Raw genomic sequence first — 22,171 nt, 5'->3', positions numbered from 1 at the left:
GCATACATGGTAATAGTCTCAGTGGATGCCTGAAACTGCAGATAGTACTGAACTTTATGTATACTGTGTTTTTTCCTATTTATACATACCTAAGGTAAAGTTTAATTTCTAAGTTAGGCACAGTAAGAGATTAACAATAATGAATCATAAAATAGAACAGTTATAACAGTATACTACAATAAAAGTTATGTAAAAGGTGTTTCTCTTGGTCTCAAAATACTGTAATATTTTTGGACCTCAGTTGACCATTGGTAACAGACTGTGTAAAGCAAAACCTTGGACAAGCAGGGAGCACTGTAGATTAATAAATGAGTGAACAAGTGAAGGAATGTCATGTTGTTGATTTTTTTGAAGGTGGAATCGTAAGCTGAGGTAGAATTCAAAGGAAAGATGAGTGATATTTTGCATTTTAAAGAGAAAATACAGTTTAATAAAATGTAAAGAATTGTTCCACGTTCGTTCTCCTTATCTGTTAAGGTGAAGTTTCAGCATGAAGTCTACCCCCCATGCAAACCTGACTGTGATTCCAGCCTCTCGGAACACCCAGTCTCCCGGCAGGTGTTCATTGTTCAGGATCTTGAGATTCGAGATCGTTTGGCAACATCACAAATGAATAAATTTTTATACCTGTATTGTAGTAAAGAAATGCCTCGAAAAGCTCACTCCAACATGGTAAGAGTAAACCTCATTGTTTTGTTATGTTAGTTTTGGAAACGTGTTTTTATTATATCTAACTGCAGGAGAGTTAAAGTAGGGAAAATTACTAGATATCTTTTCTCATTTTAATGTGGAAAATCCCTTTTGAATGTATTGCTTAAAGTTTTATGTTTAAAAAATTATTTTGTATGTCACTTCTAGGGTCCATTAACTCTAATTGCTAATAAATTGATATCTGAGGGAAACTAGAAGTCCCTAGTGATCTATACAAAATATGTAGTATTGCTGAAGGTGTTCCAGATTTCTAACACTCTTTACATCTTGGTAAGGTAGAAATGATTCATTCAGGACTTTGGAGGTCCTTCATAGAATTTGCTTTTGGAATATGGGCCTATGGTTAGCTTCAGGGTTTCAGTAAACTCCTGTTACTAAGTACAATATTATCCATCTGCAATTTTTCCTCTAAAGAGAGTCTATATCTTTAAGCAGTTCCCCTCCCCCCCGCAATCCCCGACAGTGTCTCACTCCGTAACCCAGGCTGGAGTGCAGATCATGGCTCAATGTAGCCTCAACCTCCTGGGCTCAAACTTCCTCCCATTCAACCTCCTGAGTAGCTGGGACTACAGGCATGCACCACCATGCCTGGCTAATTTTTTGTTTTTTGTGGAGATGGGGTTTTTGTATGTTTCACAGGCTGGTCTGGAACTCCTGAACTCAAGTAATCCTCCCACCTTGGCCTCCCAAAGTGTTGAGATTACCAGCATGAGCCATCGTGCCCAGCCTTTAATCAGATTATTGATAGGGGCATGTGACCCAAAAATGTTTGATTCAGTCTTTTAAGAAAAGAGGGTGAACAATTCCTCTTTTTCTCATACAGTATAGGAATAGGAATTTTTCTTTTTTTTTCTCATTTTTAAAGAGAAGAAGGTCATCATATTATTGTGGAAAAATGCTATTCTCTTTCTTACCTTGTAGTTGACAGTGAAAGCCTTACATGTGTGTCCAGAATCTGGCAGGTCCCCACAGGAGTGCTGCTTGAGAGTGTCGCTGATGCCGCTCCGCCTCAATATTGACCAGGTTTGTAGCATAAGCGCGATTCCTGCTGTTACAGTTAGATGTAGACTGCATGTTCAGAATAAGGGAATTGCAATGTTTATCATTATTGAACTTTTATAGCGGTTACATACTTAAAGCAAACTTCTGATAAAGAATAGGGCAAGTTCATTAGATGTTTGGAATCTGAACTGTGGGTGAGTAAACATCATTAGATGTTATTCCCCAGTCTCCTACTCATGGTGTGATGTAGACCTTAATACCTGCTTCTTGTTCTCTAATCCTTAAGTACTGTACTCCCAGTTCAGATATGCATATATTTTCAGAGTGTATTAGAGGATTCCCTGATGAATTGAATGCTGCTCTGTCTTCATTGAAGCATCTGGAAGAGAATTCTTTCTGTGCTGGGCAAAATGAGAAATGAGTAAATTGGTATACATAAAGAAGTCAGAAACAACAGAGATTTAGACTTTCCCTAAAAAAAAATTGGGATTGGGCACAGTGAAATCCACTTTCCCATATTCTAGCAGGCATCCCAACAAATTCTGGACTTTGCTTTGACCCAGAGAGCTGTTTAAAACATAGCTGGTACCTCTTCCAGAAACTTTTTCCCAAGGTGTATGAAAATAGGATGCTTAGCCAAGGTATAGTAATATCATGGCGAGAAGCATGGGTTTGGAGTCAGACCTGGGTTCCAGTCTTAGTTCTGTAGCTTTTACTAAGTTGTATGGCTTTGGGTAAGTTACTTAACAGCTCCAAGCCTTAGTTCCTTCATTGATAAAATGGGAGAAGTAGTAATACGTGTATCATAATGCTTTTAAAATGAAGTTTAAATAAATCAGTGTGTGAAAAACATTAGTTGGGTGCCTGACACACTAGGTTAGGGATCAGTAATGTTAACTGTTGTTATTTAATAATAACATAGCATATGATAACCGCAGAACATAAATGGAGTTTTTAACTAATCTGCTTTGAAATAACAAAACCCTCTTGACAGAAATTGTGTTGATATGAGCTCAGGTTTCAAAGTAGAGTGTTTATTTGTGGAGTGGATGTTATTAATTTGCTTAAATAGTACTGATTGAATAATGTTCATTAGTTGTTTAAATAAAACTTGAATAAAAGCACGTAACAAGTATTTCAAGAATGAGCTTAAAATAGTATTTATAAACAAAAAATAGGCACTGTCTTAGAGAAAATGTACTGTGAAGTACAGAAGCTTAGCATAGCTCTACATTAATGCTTATAGCCTCTGAGCTAGATTAGACTTGCCAGTCAGTACTTAAGGTTTATGTTTTATCATTATGAAAAGAAGATATTTTGATATCCATACTTTAACTAAATGTATCCATATATTGATTGGTCTAGTGGAAATACAATGAAATATTTGTGGGAAAATTGATCTGTGGAAATCGCCAGTGTGAACAAGACTTTGAGTAAGATACATCTTTCTGGCATGACTTTACCAAACTTAGGAAATCCAATTTTCTTTCTTTTTTTTTCCCCTGACAGTGTCTCACTCTGTCACCCAGGCTGGAGTGTAGATCATGGCTCACCGTAGCCTTGACCTCCTGGGCTCAAACTGTCCTCCCACCTCAGACTCCTGAATAGCTGGGATTACAGATGCATACCACCATGTCCAGCTAATTTTCTATTTTTATTTTTTTGTAGAGACATGGTCCCATTATGTTGCCCAGACTGGTCTTGAACTCCTGGGCTCAAGTAATCGTCCCACCTTGGCCTCCCAAAGTGCTGGGATTATAGGCATAAGCCACTGTGCCCGCCCTAATTTTCTTTAATAGACTTTTAATTTAATATTGAACATAATTTCTTATTTAGAACTATAAGGCGTTATGATTTTAAAGTGGGGAGTTATTAATCTTAGAACCATCAGGGAAATCAATTTTATGACTATCCTGAGGAAGAATGAGAAATAATTCATTAAGACATAAAAGCTAGGAAAAAAGCCACACTACAAATATGTAAGTGTTAATAAGCTATATCACCTAACACAAAAATTCTTTTTAGTTTGCCTCTTTTAAGATTGCTATACCATATTTTGGGATAGTAAATGGTCATCTGAGTAGAAAACCAAATATTTTTGTTTATTTTTTCTTGTGAAAACAAATCAGTTGGTGAATGATAATGCTTTGAGTGTTATTTTTCTAACCAAGCACATCCCCACTTACTCATCTTAATTGAATCATGTGAAGTATGAAAGCAACACATTATTCTTTCATGTTTTGGAAAAAGCTGCATTGCTATTGAAGTTAAGTACAACTGCTTCCAAAGCTCAGTGTTCCCATAGGGCAGGCAATAAGCATTGCAGACGGAATGAGTCCCATCTGGTGGATAAGTGGATGATGGAGGTCATACAACTAGTTTGAGATTCAAAATAGGAAGGGGGCCAGATTTCCTGACTCTGCTAGCCTGTTGTCTATTTTAGTTTTGTACTGCCGGGAACTCTGCAGGGAAAGTGTATCAATTCATTCAAAACCATTTGGTGAATACCTACCTTGTCCTAGGTTTTATGCTAGGATGCTGGGGATACAAAGATGAATAAGACATCTCTCTCTTCAAGGATGTCTTTATAGAAGACTGACATGTGCTGTGATGTGCTGTGATTGAGTACAAGTGATACAGATAGGCATGGGATGGTATGCCTGACCAGAAGATGGCTCTTAACCTAGACTGGGAGTTTGGAAGGGTGAGGGATGCTGAGGAAAGGCTTTCTGGAGGTGGTGACATTCAAGGTGAATCTTAAGGAGTGTAGTGGAGCTAGGCAGGTGAAGATTTTTGTAAAGGTACCAAAAGCCTTATTCTGATTGTGGACTGGGATTGGGAGACCATTCTAGTAAATAAGATAAGTAAGTGCTCAACCCAGGCTGTATAGGATGAACACAGAGCACCAGTTTGCACAATTGTGTTTTTCATCATCATTGCTTCCTTGATTGTGACATTAAAAGGAATTCTTTTAACACTGTAAGTCATAGTGCAGTATTAATATCATGTATCATAGGATCTTCAAACTAGACATATTTTACAGTCAAAGTTTAGCATAAACAAGTTTTTAAAGTTTTAAAAAATTGATTGCATTGAGGTATAATTTACATATACTAAAATGCACAGCTTTTAAGTGTTCAGTGGAGGTTTCACAGATTTACACATTTGAGTAGCTACTACCCCAGTTGAGATATAGAACATTTTCCATACCCTGAAGACTCCACTCATGTCCCTTCGTAGCTCATCTTCACCATCCCAAAGTGACTACTAACTGATCTTTTGGTCACCCTAGATTAGTTGTCTCCTGTTCTGCAACTTCATGTAAATGGAATTGTACTTGACTTCCTGTACTTACCCTTAAGTCTTTGAGATCCATCCATGTTGTAGCATGTATCCACATTCATTTTTATTGCTGAGTAGGATTTCGCTGTGGATATACCACAGTTTATCTGTTTACCTGCTGGTTCACATTGAGGTTGCTGCATGGTTTTGGGTCTCAGGAATAAAGCTGTTAGGAAATTTATGTAGAAGTCTTTTTATGGGCATATGTTTTCATTTATCTTGGTTGAATAAATACACATGTAAGAGTAGAATTTCTGGGTCATAAGATAGGTGTATGCTGAGCTATCTTAAGAAGCTGCCAAACAGCTCTTCACAGTGGCTGCTGCATGGCACATTCCCACCAATAGCCATGAGAGCTGCGGCTGCTTCATAGCCTTGCCAAACTTGGTATTGTCGTTTTTAAAATTTGAGCTGGTATGCTTTGTGTACACTGTGGTTTTAAATGGAATCTCCCTGATAACAGGTGATGCTGAACATCTTTTCATGTGCGTATTAGCCATTTGTGTATTTTCTTTTGTGTTTGTGAAGTGTCTGTGTCTTGCTAGTTTTAAAATTGGGTTGTTTGGGTTGGGTGCGGGTTACTCATGCTTGTAATCTCACCACTTTGGGAGGCCAAGGCAGGAGGATTGCGTGAGCCTAGAAGTTCAAGATCAGCCTGGGCAACATAGTGAGATTTTGTTTCTACAAAAAATAGAAAAAAAATTAGCCAGGCATGGTGGTGCCTGCCTATATTCCCAGCTTCTCAGGAGGCTGAAGTGGGAGGATTGCTTGAACTCAGGAGGTGGAGGCTGCAGTGAGCCATGATCACACTACTGTACTCCAGTCTGGGTGACAGAGCGAGACCCCCATCTGTAAAATAAAATAAAATAAAATTGAGTTGTTGATCTTACTGATTTGTAAAGAGTTCAGCATATATACTAAAATCAAAAAATTTTGAGAACATTTTAAAAAGCTGGTGATTAGCATCTCTTTATCTGTTGTTTTGTGCATTTGTGGTGAAAAATGAGTAGAAACTATTGTCTCTTTGGTTTCCCCCCCCTTTTTTTTCTTAAAGAGCAAATTGATACTTGAACATTTGCTGGTTTTTTTGAAGGTAATCATGGAGTCCCACCATTTATGGCATTAAAATATCACCATCTAGTGGCCAAAGAATAGTATTTTATGTGCTGTTAAACTGTAAACATGTAATCTTTGGTAAAATAGGAATTATATATATTAAATGCGTATAGTGGAAATAATATATAAAATACATACATGAATATATATGTAAAGCATAACAATATAATGAACAATTCATGAACCCACTACCCTGCTTCAGAACCGGAATATTTCCACTACTGTCGAAACCACCTGCTTGCTCTGCAGTCCATTGCTTAGTCTCCCATATGCATGTTACTTAGAGTATCCTTCTCATTTGCATCATTTGTACTTCTGAGATATGTGATCAGTAGACAGAGCTTTTGGAATTGTCAAACTGTATTGGTGTGCCACCACATATTTTGACCCTTCACATTGCATTTTGGCACAGTATTAATGTTTTGTGTTAGTTTAGGTTTTTTTTTTTTTTTTTTTTTTTGGAGACAGTGTCTCGCACTATTGCCCGGGCTGGAGTGCAGTGGTGCAATTTCTGCTCACTGCAGCTTCTGCCTCCCAGGTTCAAGTGATTCTCTTGCCTCAGCCTCCTGAGTAGCTGGGATTACAGGCGCCTGCCACCATGCCTGGCTAATTTTTTGTGTTTTTAGTAGACATGGGATTTCACTGTGTTGGCCAGGCCGGTCTTAAACTCCTGACCTCATGATCTGCCTGCCTCAGCCTCCCAAAGTGTTGGGATTACAGGTGTGAACACCGCACTCAGCCAGTTTAGGATTTTTTTTTAAATGAAAGAAAAGAATAAGATCAGGCTTAGGCATGTATACAAATATATCCTCAAAGATATATTTGTCAGTTTGAGTGAGATAGGCAAAACGAAGCTGCCAATAATGGGCAAATATGGCATGTACATACAATGTGAAGATGGAGCCATGCAGTTTTTGTTTGTAATTATGTAATTTCAGGAGAGACCACACTGAATGGATTATTTTGATTATTTTGAATATCATGTTCAATGATGAAATGTATTAAGGCAGTATAATGTATGATAAAAGCAGAAGTAAGTCATTTGAAACTTTGAAGACACTTAAAAGTGTACACATGGTGAAACCCCGTCTCTACTGAAAATGCAAAAAATTAGCCGGGCGTGGTGGCGGGCGCCTGTAGTCCCAGCTACTCGGGAGGCTGAGGCAGGAGAATGGCATGAACCCGGGAGGCGGAGCTTGCAGTGAGCCAAGATCGCGCCACTGAGCTCCAGCCTGGGCAACAGCCAGAATCCAGCCTGTGCAACAAAGCCAGACTCCATCTCAAAAAAAAAAAAAAAAAATGTCCAGCACATGATTGTTGGTAATATTATCACCACAATGCAGAATGAGAGCTAGTGCCAAGAGTGAGAGTGCTCCATTTCTAAAAAAACTCAAGTGTACTTTGATTTAGTCCTTTTTACCTTTGTAATCTTTAACTTCTGTCTGTCAGTTTTCATACCTATAAATTAATTTCCTCATAGAGTTATGAGAATTAAAAGGGAAGTGTGTATCTGTGTGTGCGTGTATGTGGTCGGGGGAAGAATAGGAATAATGACTGGCATAGAGAAGGGATTCAGTAAATTGTAGCTATATTTGAACAATGAGTAAAATATATGAGTTTAAGATACTTTGTTTCATAGTTTTAGAAATAGGTGATTTTTTTCTTCCTTAGTTAAAATTACATCTCTTAATTTTAGGATGCCTTGTTCTTCCTGAAGGATTTCTTCACAAGTCTTTCTACAGAAGTAGAGCTTCAAATGACTCCAGATCCAGAAGGTATTAAATATGTATAGTTTGAAAAGGCTATACCAAGTACTTGGATTGATTTTGATTGTTATGAGGCTTTTTTGAGACTGTACTTATAATATTTATTCCCACTTATGTAAATGTGTTCTGTGTTTATTTTTGTTGATTTTTGCGAATGCTGTTTATATAAAAGTAATAATTTAAAAGGTGAAAGCAAATTTTCTCTGTAACAAGAATCGTATTTTGATTAAATAAAATGTAGGAAAACAAATTAGATCAAGTTTGATTTAAATGGTTGCTCAGAAGAAGCATATCTAATTTTTCAAACATGCACATTACATTTTCAGTTAAAAAGTCTCCTGGAGCTGATGTCACCTGCAGTTTGCCAAGGCATTTGAGTACCTCAAAGGAGCCAAATCTAGTTATTTCTTTCCCTGGGCCAAAACAACCTTCCCAGAATGATAGTGCCAATTCAGTGGAAGTGGTGAATGGCACGGAAGAGAAGAACTTCTCTGCTGAAGAAGCATCTTTTAGGGATCAGCCTGTGTTTTTTAGGTAACTAATTTAGTTTTAATAGCAAATGAAGTTATTTTAGACTTTTGAAGATTGTTCTGTGATGTGTGTGCTGGTAATCGTGAGGTTCCATCAGCTTTTCTTTGCACTGCCAAATCATCAGCTGGTGTATTTATCTGTATGTGGTCTCCATCTAATTGCATCCCCCTTATTTGCACATAGTAACCTGGTTCAAAATTCATCTCTCTTTCGATTCCCTGGCAGGAATTTCCTTTTCTTCTAGCTTCTTCCTTCTTTCTCTCCTCTGTCCCCTCTTTCCAGCAGTGTTATGGCGTGTTTGTATCAGACCAATAGGATATCCTTTTGCTTTTTTTCCTTTACGTATCTCAACCTGGCTATACCTGTCTGTCTTTTCCTTTGTGGGGATTTTCTACCTATTTTCTCTGTCAGCCCTTCCCAGTCGTTGTGTGTCTTTCCTGACCCTTCCCTCCCCGCTCAGTGGGCACTATTGGGGTACCCAGGTCCCCAGTGCTGCTGCCGTCAGCTGTGACTGCTGCCCAGTGGCTGGGCCAGCTTGAACACAGCACACTGCAGTTTCCTCATCTCCAGGCCTGTTCATTCTTCTCGTCTTCTTTCTTTTCCAGCCCTTGATGGTAGGGATGGTGGCTTGGCCTTATGGGAAAGAGAAGGGATTGAAGATCAGTGCCCCCTTGTTATGAGGAACAGTTACATCTTCCCTGATTTTCTGTGCCGCTTTCTCACACATCCCAGGTTCCTGATTTCTCTCTTTCTCTCTAGGTTCTGAAGTTAGACTTTAGGTATGGGCCAAAGTCAGCAGTATTACTACTTGGAAGGGTTGTCACGTTTTAAATATTTTGCATAGTGATGAAAATAGGTAGAAAAAATGGAATCTGATAATTGGAAAGATCTTGGAATAGATGATTTCTGGTGGTTCTAAATCTTTCCACCACCAAAGGAAGGACCTTTTAAAATTAATTTCCTACATTGATCCTTTTATTTTTACAAAAACATATATCTTAAGTGATAATTTGCATTCTTATTTTATTAGTCACATTTATAAACTGCCAATTTGATTTTTGTAAACATAGGCCTGAAAGCAAAGAATTTTGCCTTTTTCTTTTTTTTTTAGCCCAAAGGAAGTTGGGTTGCTCATATATTTAGGTTTAAAAAGTACACAAGCCCTATACTTACTTAAGTAAATGTTTATTTTTTCCATTAGACTATTTAAAATATTGAGAATCGCTTATAGATTTTCATTTGTACTCTCAAAGGCTCCTAATCAGTGCCATAGTCCAAATTACACACCTTACAAATGAGTAAGTGAATGCCCAGAGAGATGAGTTGACTTTCTCAAGACCACAGTTAGTGGCCAAGGAACAACTAGAACACAGATCTTCTTATCCCCAATCCAGAAAATCCAGTACAGTTTTTAGTGATGTCATGAGAGCCCCCTTCCTCCAAACATTTATTCATTTTACAGATGTTTATTGAGCACTTTTAACTGTATGCCAGGTTTTGATCTAGGCACAAATGAACAAAGTAGAGAAAATATTTAATTGAAATTACAAATAATTAAAATAAATAGTTTGTCCTATTAATATGTGCCATGGAGAAAACAAAGAGTGAGAAAGGAGAGCATTGAGAGGGCACTGGCCAGACAGCCAGATGGAGCTGAGTACTCAGGGGACAGGCGTGACCTGAGGCCCGAGACTTCTTGTAGTGATTGGTGTAAATATAGCATCTCCATTTTGTTGTAGGCAAAGTGGACTTTGGTGAGATGGCTTAGGATGTAACCACCACCATTAATTCTATGGGAAAACTGTGTTTCAAGTTCCAAACATTGTTTGCAGCCAACTTTTGGAAGCCGGATCATTTTGTTAGATGTGTATCATCAGTATACAACCAGCCCTCTATATCTACGAATTCCACATCTGAGAGTCAACCAAAATATTAATGAAAAATGACAATAAAAATAATACAAATTAAAAATACAAGAACGATTTGCACAGCATTTATGTTGTATTAGATATCATAAGTAATCTAGAAATGATTTAGAGTATATGAGAGGATATGTGTGGCATATATGCAAATACTATCCCATTGTATATAAGGGACTTGCACATCAAGGGGTTTGATATCCATAAGGACCCTGGAAGCAGTCCCCTTCAGAAACCAAGGGACAGCTGTATAATTATAATTTCATTCTCACACTGTTCCCTGTATCTTCTTGTCGATATTCTGTTTACTTAGAAGCGTTAGTTTCAAGGATTCTCACAACATTTAACAATGTAGGTGGCATTTTAACAATTTCTGAAGACTGAACAGCAGAGAGTTTAAGTGACTGGTCCACAATTGCATCTCATAGATGAACCTGGGGTTCATGCCAGGATTGCTAGCACTTCTTCACCAGACAGTCAAAATAATTCCTTAGGCTTTCTCTTTTTATTTCTTGGTAATGACTATCTGGTTTAATCTTGAGGGTTACTTTTATTAATTTGTTCTTTGAATGAATTGAGAATATATATAGGAATAAATTTTTTTGTAAGTGTACATTATTTCATAAACTGAGAAAAGTTTTCTATTACATTTTATTTTTGCATTCTTTTTTATTTTTATTTTCCCACAAGATATACAGACATAACTAAGAAAAGCTTTTTGTGAGAAACGCAAATATAATAATATATGAACGATTGACATCTGTTTAATTGTTGTATTAAGAAAAGATAGAGCTAAAAGACATTCTCTCTTATTTAGTTCTTAAGATATTTACATGATTAATTTTGTGGTTTTGTTTTTATTCTCCAATTGAACAAATTAATGTATATCTAATTTCACCTATTAGTAATTGTAAATGTAAATAACTCCCCTCCTTCTTTTATCTTCAGAGAATTTAGATTCACGTCAGAAGTTCCCATTCGACTTGATTATCATGGCAAACATGTATCAATGGATCAGGTTGGGAAACTCTACAAATATACTCTACAAAATTATCTTATGTTTCTCTAATGAACTTGTTTTTATTTTTAACTTTGCTTTGTCATAGTTTATATATATGTTTGAAATGAAGTGCAAGGTTTTTAAATTTAATTGGTTTTAATGTAAATACTCAAGTACCATGAGTAAAACTTGGTATAAATTGGGTCATATGTATTGTAAAATACATATTTTTGCTGTAAATATTTTGTTTTAGTCTCAATAACGACTACTGCTTTGACTTTCAAAATAACAATGATTTTAGATGTTGAGTCTCCTAATTTACAGGTTAATTTGGCCTTTTTAAATTTTGAAGGGTACGCTAGCTGGGATTTTGATTGGTTTGGCTCAGTTAAACTGCTCTGAACTAAAGCTCAAGAGGCTTTCCTATCGACATGGGTAAGTGAATTTATTCTATGAAGCTTTAAGTGAAGTTACCAAAGTTAGTTTCCAACAAATTTAAAAACTGAGTTTTCTTAGCAAGCATACACAATTTTATAGTATTTTAGAGAGCTCATTTTTGGAGAACTCTTACAGATTTAGGCACTGATTTCTATTCTGAGGGATTAGAAGTAATTTGAAAAGAGTTATATTTGGAAAAAACAGTTATAGTTTAGGATATTTTAAATAATTTTCTAAGGTTGTAAATTAGCTTATTCAGTGAACAGATTGGAAGTTCACAAGGTAGTAGTGGTTCTTAGTAGCAATTATTGGCAGTTTAGAAACTTTGGGTTAATCCTATGCCAAAGCCTTAGATGTTCAAGAAATAAGAACAGTGGGAAGACACACTATTACCTGAGTCTTGTAGAAATTATTAACATTAGAATTGGATTTTATATATATGTGTGTGTGTGTATGTATATGTATATTTAGAGAAATTCAGGTTGTGAGTTAAATGCATGATTTATATTTCTTTTTGTTTTGAAAAATGTTTTGCTATTTTTGAAGCATCTGTAATATTTGTCCTTATAATTTGTAGATTTTAAGTAAAAACTCTCAAACTAATCTATGTCTATAAATGTATTTCTCCTTTTGACATACTAATAATCATTTGCCCTAGTTTACTAGGTGTTGACAAATTATTCTCATATGCAATCACTGAGTGGCTTAATGACATTAAGAAGAACCAGCTGCCTGGAATCCTGGGAGGTGTTGGGCCTATGCATTCACTAGTACAATTAGGTGAGTTTCCTTTTTTTTTAATCAAAAGATAAGTTATTTTTTCAGATCAGTAATTCTTACCCTTTGAGAATTTATGTGAGGACCATCAGTCTAGAAAACTCACATATGTACTCGTACACACAAAACTTTACCTCCAGTTTTAGGAGTTAAAAACGCCAGGCTTAGAATGATTGAAAGGTCTGAACTCCCTCACTGATGTTGGTTTTGTGTTGACTGTTCTAGTACAAGGCCTAAAGGACTTGGTCTGGCTCCCAATAGAGCAGTACCGGAAGGACGGCCGCATTGTCAGAGGGTTTCAGAGAGGCGCTGCTTCCTTTGGTACCTCGACAGCAATGGCTGCTCTAGAACTCACAAACAGAATGGTTCAAACCATACAGGTATCTTTCCTTAGACTGCCTTAGTCTATCCAAAAAGAGCCATTGTGAAATGGTTGGGTCCTTTTGTTTTTAAAACAATACTGTGAAAATATACAAAATGTGAGTAGATACTTTATTTGTAATGATTTAATGTCATGCTTGTTTTATTGCTTAAATGTTTAGTGTTAAATAATTAGAATAAAGCAGTGGAATACAGTGTCAGATTTGTTTGCATGTTTCAGGTAAATTGTAAACATTAAGTTAGCAGAGGATTTATTTCACCATATTTGTATGAAAGGATCATAGCTAAGTTTGAAGAAGGCGTTGTAGATTAAACAGAAGTATTGAAGGTCATTCTAGTAAGTATTAAGCTCCATAGACTGATGTGGAAATGTTGAGTGTTCTCAGTGAACAGAGGAGGGGCTAAAAATTTACCTCAATCCAGGTGTTAGTTCTTAGTTTATACTTTTATGTTCTTGTTATAAAAGTCATCAATTCTTGTGGTAAAGAATTCAGATATGCAGAAGTGTCTCCATTAGGGCTTATGAGTTCCTCTTCTCTTCCTCACTCCCTGTAGGAAGTGCTCTGCTGGTCCCTAACTCTTCAGACTTTCTTCTAATTCATTTCTTCCTTTTGACAAAATGATCCAGGCAGCTGCAGAGACTGCTTATGATATGGTGTCTCCTGGTACCCTTTCTATCGAGCCCAAGAAGACCAAAAGGTTTCCTCATCACCGGTTAGCCCACCAGCCAGTAGACCTGAGGGAAGGTGTGGCCAAGGCCTACAGTGTTGTGAAAGAGGTAATTGAATACTTGGGTGGACACATCAGAACCCGTCTTTGTGCTTTCCCAACTTTCACCTAGAGCATTTAATGGCTTAAATTTATTCTGTAGAAATCCCTGGGAGCGGAATGGCAACTGCTGCTAATAACATGTGCCCACATCTGTGTGAAGTGATGGAAAAGGGCCAGTCTGGGACCAGTAGGCTTGCAGGAAGACTGGTGATTGTGTGGGTGGACGGATTCTCTTCACCTGCAGAAGCACTCAGGGAGTGATAGAAACAAATGCCGTGTGTTCGCTGTCTAGGTTTAACACATTTATGCTCTGCCCTGCTTGCTTCAGATGTGCTTAAGAACTAGAACTTTTCAGATGAATCTCCCACCCTGATCCTATTGCCATGCCTTCGCTATGCTGAGCATGGAACATATGTTTTTATATAGTTTTATTATATAAGTATGTATTCATAAGCAAAACATACTAGTGTTTATGTTTTAAAAGTTTCCATAAATGGTGTTATGTGTCTCATTCTGCATCTTATTTCTTTCAAGACAGATCCATGTTAATCTTAATCCATGTAGGTCTAATTTCAACAGTTTTATGGTATTTCACTATATGAATATATCATAATTTATTTATTTTCCTGTTGGGGAACATTCAGTTTCCATTTTTTCCCCTAAAACACCACTATGGGGAGTGCTCATTTAACTGTCTTTTTGTTCATATGTACAATAAATTATTTAGGGTGCAACTGGGGAGTAACTGTTGGAATCTTGAGATTTATTAAGCATTGCTGATTTGCTCTCTGACACAGTTGTGCCAGCGAACTCTGTTTTTTTTTTCTGGGTGTTGTCAGGGTCATTCCTTGGCATACTCTTTTTGACATTCTTTTTAATATGACATAAGGGAGTTTGAGGTCATTTGACTTATGATTTGTGTTTTAGGATTTCATGAAAGATATTTTTCTCAGTCATATTCTAACAACAGTCAGACGTGCCTAGGACGGTCTTTTACTTGAGAAAAGTAGCCTCTGTGGTCCCAAACGGCAGGAAGTCCACGAAGGTAGGGCCCCAAGAAATGTATTAGTGGATAAATAAAGGTAAGACCAATGGTCAGCTTGGAAAAAAAGATTTACTGGGGAGAATAAAGAGATAATTACCAGTCAGACTTGCTCCTATAGATGTCAGGATTGGGCCAACTATCAATAGGTTAAAATTAGATCTGTGAAACAGACACTGGGGTTAGTAAGGGCAGTGGGCAGTAAGATGTAATAGCAGTTTGATATTTAGCAACTTGTGAAATGGTTGCCTGATTTAATCTATATTAATTTTAAAATAAATGTGTGCTTACTTTGTGCCAAATGTATAATAATCGCCATTAGAGATAGGCGATATTTCTAATTCACAGATGAGGAAATGGGTTCCGCCAGACAGTGGCCTCCCCCAAGTACCACAGTGAGAAGGGAGTGGAGCCAGGATTGGAACTGGGTATTTGGGTTTAAAGTGTAGTTCTCTTTCTCTAAGCTGTCACTAGGAAGAATGAGGGAAGGGAGGGTGAGATTAGTAAGTGTGAATTGAGATGGTAGGATGTGCTTGTTTGGACTTACTCTGGATTCTCTATTAAAGTTAAAAAAAAAAGTTCCTAAGTGGCAATTGGTATTTCTTTTCCATTTTAGATGTCAGTAAGTCAAAGATGAAGAGAAAATGCCATTTGTGTGTCATAGATAGGCTCATCTTTTAGATCAGACGTTGGTAGACTAGGCTGCAGGGCAGACCTGGCCATGCCTCTTTTGTATGGGCCTTTGAGCTAATAATAATGGTATTTACAATTTTAAAGGATTGTAAAACAAAACAAAAAAACAAAAAATAAGTAACAGAGACCATGGCCCACAAATACCTTCTATGTGGCCCTTACAGAAAAAGTATGTCAACTCCTACTTCCGTAGTTTTATTTGGTGGTAGTCAGGCACTTATGAGGGTGGTAGCAGGAATTATTTATTGAACACTTACTGTCTTCCAAACTCTGTCAAGCTCTTGAGATGAATTATTCTAACAATCACCATAGGAGGAAGGCAACATTTTAATTTCCTGTTTAAATGACTGGTCACACAGCTAACTAATAGGACTGAGATTGGAATTTGCTTCTGTTGTCTGCAAACGTAGTGGTGGTCAGCCTCGTACTGTACTCATCTACTCCTGTTTATCTCGGGTGGCATAGGGAGGAGAGCTGGTGGAGACGGGAGGGAGATGGTGCAGTGAAATGTACAATTTGTAAACATTTTCTTTGTTGTGCTCATGGTTTCTCATTGGCTATTTTCTAGATAGTTTTTAAAGTAGTACTTATTATTTCTTTGAGTTTTTCTGGACATCCTTTTTTTTTTTTTTTGAGACGGAGTCTCGCTCTGTCACCCAGGCTAGAGTGCAGTGGCGTGATCTTGGCTCTCTGCAAGCTCTGCCTCCTGAGTTCATTCTCCTGCCTCTGCCTCCCGAGTAGCTGGGACTGTAGGCACCCACCACCACGCCCAGCTAGTTTTGTGTATTTTTAGTAGAGACACGGTTTCAACGTGTGTTAGCCAGGATGGCCTTGATCTCCTGACCTCGTGATCACCTGCCTCAGCCTCCCAAATTGCTGGGATTATAGGTGTGAGTGACCGCACCCGGCCTTCTAGACATCTTTTTTTTTGCTCTGTGGTATTACATGTTTTTGCCAGATGTACTGGGTAGATAGGACACTCTTGTTAACTTGCCAAAATGATGGCTAGATTCTGGGTTAGGACAAGGTCCTTGATTTCCCTGGAGAATTCAAAGTTCCTTTATGCTGTCCCCATCACTGAAGCTGTCATAATAATATAATGATAATAATAATAATAATGTAATAATAATAATAATGGAATATTGCTTTGAGTTCCCTAGGGATTTCTGAGTTAGATAAATGGTAAAGATTCAGAAAGCACGTGAAGTTTTACCACATTGGTTTGACCTACATGTTTGTATATTCAGCTTCAAAGCTTAGCAGTCATTATTAGCATAGAGACTGAGTAAACAAAAAGAAAGCTTAACAATCATCATTATTTTATTGTTATATATTGTGAGAAAGATAGAAAATGCTGTTGAAGTTTTGTTGAGAATTATTAAACATGTTCCTGCTTTTTGTTCTCAGAATTCGCTAATCCGATAAAATGTTCTATTTAGCTTTTTATCGTAATTGAATTTTCCATTTTTTTTCCTAATACATAGCCAGTAATTTAAAACAAATTAAGTAATTTCCCAGAGCTTAATAGAATTAGGTGTTTTTATGTTGAATCAAAGGGAACTATCACCATATTTCTTTAGTGAGTGTATTCAAGAAGCTTTGTTTGCCAAGTTTAACTGGAGTGATTAATAGTACCAGCAAAGCCCGTATTTCTGTCTTCCCAATGCGAAATTTTAGTTTACCTACATTTTCCACACGCTAGTGTCACAATAAAATACTAAATCATAATTGCCTCTTTTCCTTATAGTTAGAAGTCTGTCATTAAAATAATCCTGGGTTATCAAAAAGCATGGCAGTTTTGTTGTTTTTTTTTGTCTGGTTACAAACATAATGTTGATTACCTGCTTTAAAAGTGCGTACTGCAGGATAGCTTGGAGAGTTTTCCGACCAGAGTTTGTTCACTGCCCTCCTCTCTCCTACCTCCCACCTCTATGCAGGGAATCACAGACACGGCTCAGACCATTTATGAAACTGCGGCTCGAGAACACGAGAGCAGAGGGGTGACTGGTGCCGTAGGCGAGGTTCTGCGCCAGATTCCTCCGGCAGTGGTGAAACCTCTGATCGTTGCCACAGAAGCAACGTCAAACGTGCTGGGTGGCATGAGAAACCAAATTAGGCCGGATGTCCGGCAAGACGAGTCACAGAAATGGCGCCACGGGGATGACTGATGGCTCGGAACTGACAGCGTGAAGATAAGGAGAGTGGAACCAGGAGCTCAGCGTCCCAACGGCAGCTTCAGAGGAAGCTTGTTTAATTTTATTATGCTCATCTCAGGAACAAAAGCATTTTTTAGTTAAATAATTTAATGTCAAAACAACATGCAACCAAAAACTTCTGACATTTAGGGCTAGTTGATACTTGCCTATAGAAATGTTTGGTGGCTGGTGTCAAAGTTCCTTAAAGCATTTGCTGCCAAGTTAGTGGAAGGCTCACTTTTGTTAAATGACTGTAATTCTCCTTGTTACCAACGAGATCATTGGAAGCCGCCTTCTAAGACACTCTTTGTGTAGCTCTGTGGAGTGAGTTTTCTTAAGGTTTCAAAAGAATCACAGCTTCAAAACTTTAATTGAAAATGAGAGACAGAAGCCACAGGGGAAGCAAAGCAAATAGGATTTTTAATATAAATATCAGTGTGGAAAAATAACCTATTCTGTTGAATTTAGTGTTCATGCACTTGAAAACAACATTATTTCCATTTACTCTGAAAATCCTTCTGTGGGGGTTTGAGAAGGTGGATGTTGCAGACATGTTCTGTTGTGTTGCACTTTATCCTGTGTGTGTGTGTGTTTCGATTAATTCAAGTTGTGTGCTGTATTTCTTGTATAATTTACGAAGTTACACAAAATACAAAGAGCAGTAAACTTGTCTGAAAGTTTTTGGCAAAGGAAAGTAACTTAAATGTAATAGCTTCCTTTAAGAGTACAGGAAAATATGCATTCTATAATGAAGTGGGGCCCATGTAATTGTTTATATTTTCAGTTTTAAGCAGCTATAGTGCAAGCTTGTTAGGAATGCGTGGAAGAGGAGATTAGAAGTGATTTTTCCTCTTTTAAAGGTAAACAAAAATTCTTCAAATATGCCCTAGTTAACTATTTCAGCGTACCATTTTTACTTGGTTAACAGTGTACATTTTGATAACCTATCAGGAGTGAATAAAGTATTTTTATTTAAAGGCGATATTGTTTTATGCTTCCATGAATATTTTGCTTTTCTTAGAGCATATTCCTAGGTGCAGCACCATGATTTACCACAAGATAATTGGGAACACTTTCTCAAAATTGATTTTGCTTAATATCAGGTAAATCATTACCTAGGAGTAAGAGGGAAATTGTTCTCAATTCCTGACTTTGGATTGATCCAGCAGAAAGAAAAGGTGGAACTTTGTGTACATCCACTGTTTAAAGTTGCATGACGTGACTTCCTGTTTTCTAAAGTTGGGGGAATATCATTGAATTTCGATTTCAGAACTGCATGTCAATTTGGGACTTGGAAAATGAAGTTAAGTCAATTTCATTCTCTAAATTTTCTAAGCAGGAAAGCAATGTAAACCAAAAATCAAAATGTTTAGAATTTGTAAAAATGGGGTTATATAGCTTTTAATTTTAGTTTCCTTTTTACTGCCCAAAAAAACTTAAAAAGACAACAGCGTAATCACCTGTTTAAGCACTATGGGACCATCTGCTATTCAGTTCTGGGTAGAGCCTGGTCCTGGAGACACACTAACAGGAAGGCGTGCTGTGTTACCGGGAAGGTGCCTCTGGCCGTGGGGTGCGTTCTCACCACCCCACTCAGATGCCAGCATTCTCCATTTGCCCTTAATAAGGAAGCTTGCTATGTGTGTTAACCCAGTTATGATTAGTCAAACTGGAAAACACTTGATCAAACTTAAAATTGTAAAATCTCTCTAACTTTTAAATATACTTTCCGTATTTATACTTAAGTTCAGTTAACTACAGTATGGAGACAAATAATTATTCTCTTCTTTGCACCCTGAGTTGCAAACAAATTAAGTTGACAAATCTCATTTAAACATATATCTTTATAATGTAACCTCTATGGTTCTTTCTTTGTTCTGCCCTCCTGCGCCTGCTGTTGATATAATCATTTTGGGAACAGAAACATTGTGTCTCAAAAAGATTCATTGTCAGTTCAGCCAAGATGTTCTTTACCTGAGATTCTGGAAGGATGTTTATCTATATCTGAACACTTCTACATTATTAAATGTCCTTAAGTTTTTTCTTTTTTACAAGTGTCTTTTCAAACTTTTGTGTTGTGATGACACAGCAGAAAGAGTGTGGCTAGAATCCGTGGTTTGCCACATCTGCAGCTTGCCAAAGGATGACTTGTCCAGTACGCCTGATCCCTGTAAGCCTCAGCATCCCTCCCGGTAAACAGAGGGTTTTTTACGACAAAGCCCAAGGCGGAGTTTTGGATGATTAGTCCATGTGTGCGTGTGAGAATGATTGCATGTGGCGTCATGCTTTGTACAGAGCCTCAGACCACTGGGCCTTGTCCAGTGAGAGTCCTCTCTCTGGTGACATCACACACGGAGCAGCCAGAGGCCACCGTAGATCTCAGATCTCAGAGCAATACTTTTCTGAACTGCCACTGTGCCTGCGTGGTTGGGTTTGGTGTCATGCTTCTGATGAGAGTAGATCACGCGTGTCCACCAGTGATACGTTGAGTCCTTACAGTTGCCCCCCCCATGGAGTTCCGTAAGCAGCTCCATTGAGATCTGTCAGCAAGTTGCAGGACCCCACAATGTTCTGGCACGTTAAGACCACCTGACATCACGAGTAGAGAGGCAGCTGAGGCAACAGCCATGTCTTCCTCTTGAATGGAGCTAACTTGGAACCCCCCATTTTCCCTTCCTGTCTGCCCGCCACTGAACATTGTCCTTTAGATAACTCAATGTTTCTTCTAGATGTCATAGCAATAGACTTTCACTTTCATGAAGTTTGGGTACAATTTGGATTCTCAAGTACATATATTTATCAATATTTTTATAAGGCAAAGTTCACTTAAAAAATCTTTCCAAGTAGCAGTGTGCCTAAGATGGCAACATACTAAAAACCAGTGTTTCCTGCTCCTGTTGTATGTCACTTTTCAAGCCGATTGAAACATTTCTGGCTTGTAGGGCATTACTTTTTAACCATCTCCTTTATAAACAGTGTTCTGTAGGTTTGGTGTCTTTGTTCAGTTCCAAAAAATGTCCAGACAACTGTGTCTGCCCCTGCAGAGGCTGCTCATCCAAAGGCAGCGTGTGCCGCTGCCACCGGAACGCAGACAGCAGGGGAGCCGAATTCTAAAGCAGCGACTTAAAATGAGGAATCCACAATGACACTAAAAGGTTTCAGGAATGACTAATCATTGTCTTAACGGTAACTCAGATTTTTGATGTATAAACAGCTGTGTGACTTGGCGTCTGAGAGATCGCTCTGCTTTGCTTTGCTTCAGAGTTCTTGCACCCGCATCCTCAGAACCGTGGGGCATGGTGGGCTCTGACCAGCGCTCCCCTTCTGTTTTCCTTCACTACTTTTGACCTACTTAAGACTTCAGAGAGAATGTCCTTCAAGTTCTTTTCTCCATCAAGTTCTTTCTTTGAAAGGAAGGGACTGTGCAAACACAAAGTGATATTCTTTTGTATCTGCAAATGCATCAGCTGGACATACCAATTGGTATCAAATAGAATAAAATCAAATATAAATTTTTGAGTCTTAGGTTAAAAAGGAAAGTTACTTGTATAGTTTATAGATAATGAAGGAAAAAGATTTCTTCTTTTTCATTGCAGGAAATCTTGTTTACTGGAAGATAGAGTCACTGTTTTCATATAAGACAAATAGTGCTTTAATGCCAACTTATTTTTATCTCAACATTTTCAGGATCATGCTAGGCACACTGCCTCCTTGAATAGACATTATATGCACAGCTGCAAGTCAGCCAATTTTTTTTATTCAGAAGTATTTTCCCCCCCATTATAGTGCCTGCATATCTGAGGTACAAAAAGCATTCAACACACTACCATAATAGGCTTCTTTGGGGATGAGAAATTTGAGTCTCAACAACTCAGAATTTGAAATGTCAGCGTTTTTGGTAAACGTAGGTGTTAGAGGTATATTTTGCTTTCCTACAATTGTTGGGCCCTTGATTCCAAGCATGTTGCTTCATAGGAAGCACCAGAGTGCCATCTGCTGTATTTTAAGAGATTGTAAATGTCCTCTCAGCTGGCTCAGTTATATCTCTAATGTCCCGGGTAGCAGCCCTTCCCTCTAAAAACATGTTTACTTTGCTGTTTCACTTGTATTTTGTGTATACGAAATGGCAGCTTCCGATTTCTAGTTGGATTTGTCTTGCATTGTTTGTATAACTTGCTGGTCACCCAGGGCTATTTGCTTTTTCACTGAGAAATTTGGTAGGGGTGTCTAGTTCAGCTTTTATGTTGATCCATCCTAACTTATTTTAGACATTGAATTTATCTCACCGCAAGTAAAAGAACGTATGTGTATTGACTGTCTTTGCTAAGTTTCCTAATTTTTCCTAATTATGGCAAGTATGGATGTGAATAAGAACACTGATGCTGTACAAATATTTTTGTGGAAATGTACCATGTTAATGTGACTATTTAAATAATACGAAAATAAGAATACTCTTGAAGAAAAAATTAAAATATTTACTCTTTGGA

The 22,171-nt window shown here is 37.7% G+C and overlaps 1 protein-coding gene across 2 annotated transcripts in view; it reads left to right on the top strand.

The window, feature by feature from the left end:
* The window catches only part of ATG2B (autophagy related 2B), an 84,176-nt gene extending 62,005 nt beyond the window's left edge, over nucleotides 1–22,171 (top strand). For both annotated transcript variants that reach the window (XM_015144460.3, XM_001101467.5), the window contains exons 33-42: nucleotides 478–672; nucleotides 1,633–1,734; nucleotides 7,868–7,946; nucleotides 8,264–8,471; nucleotides 11,336–11,405; nucleotides 11,740–11,822; nucleotides 12,484–12,605; nucleotides 12,828–12,982; nucleotides 13,612–13,761; nucleotides 17,427–22,171. In XM_015144460.3, the coding sequence (XP_014999946.1) occupies nucleotides 478–672; nucleotides 1,633–1,734; nucleotides 7,868–7,946; nucleotides 8,264–8,471; nucleotides 11,336–11,405; nucleotides 11,740–11,822; nucleotides 12,484–12,605; nucleotides 12,828–12,982; nucleotides 13,612–13,761; nucleotides 17,427–17,657 (1,395 nt within the window). In that variant the 3' untranslated portion in view covers nucleotides 17,658–22,171. The remainder of the gene's footprint in view (nucleotides 1–477; nucleotides 673–1,632; nucleotides 1,735–7,867; nucleotides 7,947–8,263; nucleotides 8,472–11,335; nucleotides 11,406–11,739; nucleotides 11,823–12,483; nucleotides 12,606–12,827; nucleotides 12,983–13,611; nucleotides 13,762–17,426) is intronic.

The sequence above is a fragment of the Macaca mulatta genome, chromosome 7, assembly GCF_049350105.2.
Source record: "Macaca mulatta isolate MMU2019108-1 chromosome 7, T2T-MMU8v2.0, whole genome shotgun sequence".
NCBI lineage: Eukaryota > Metazoa > Chordata > Mammalia > Primates > Cercopithecidae > Macaca > Macaca mulatta.
This window is presented reverse-complemented; position numbering and strand designations above follow the sequence as displayed.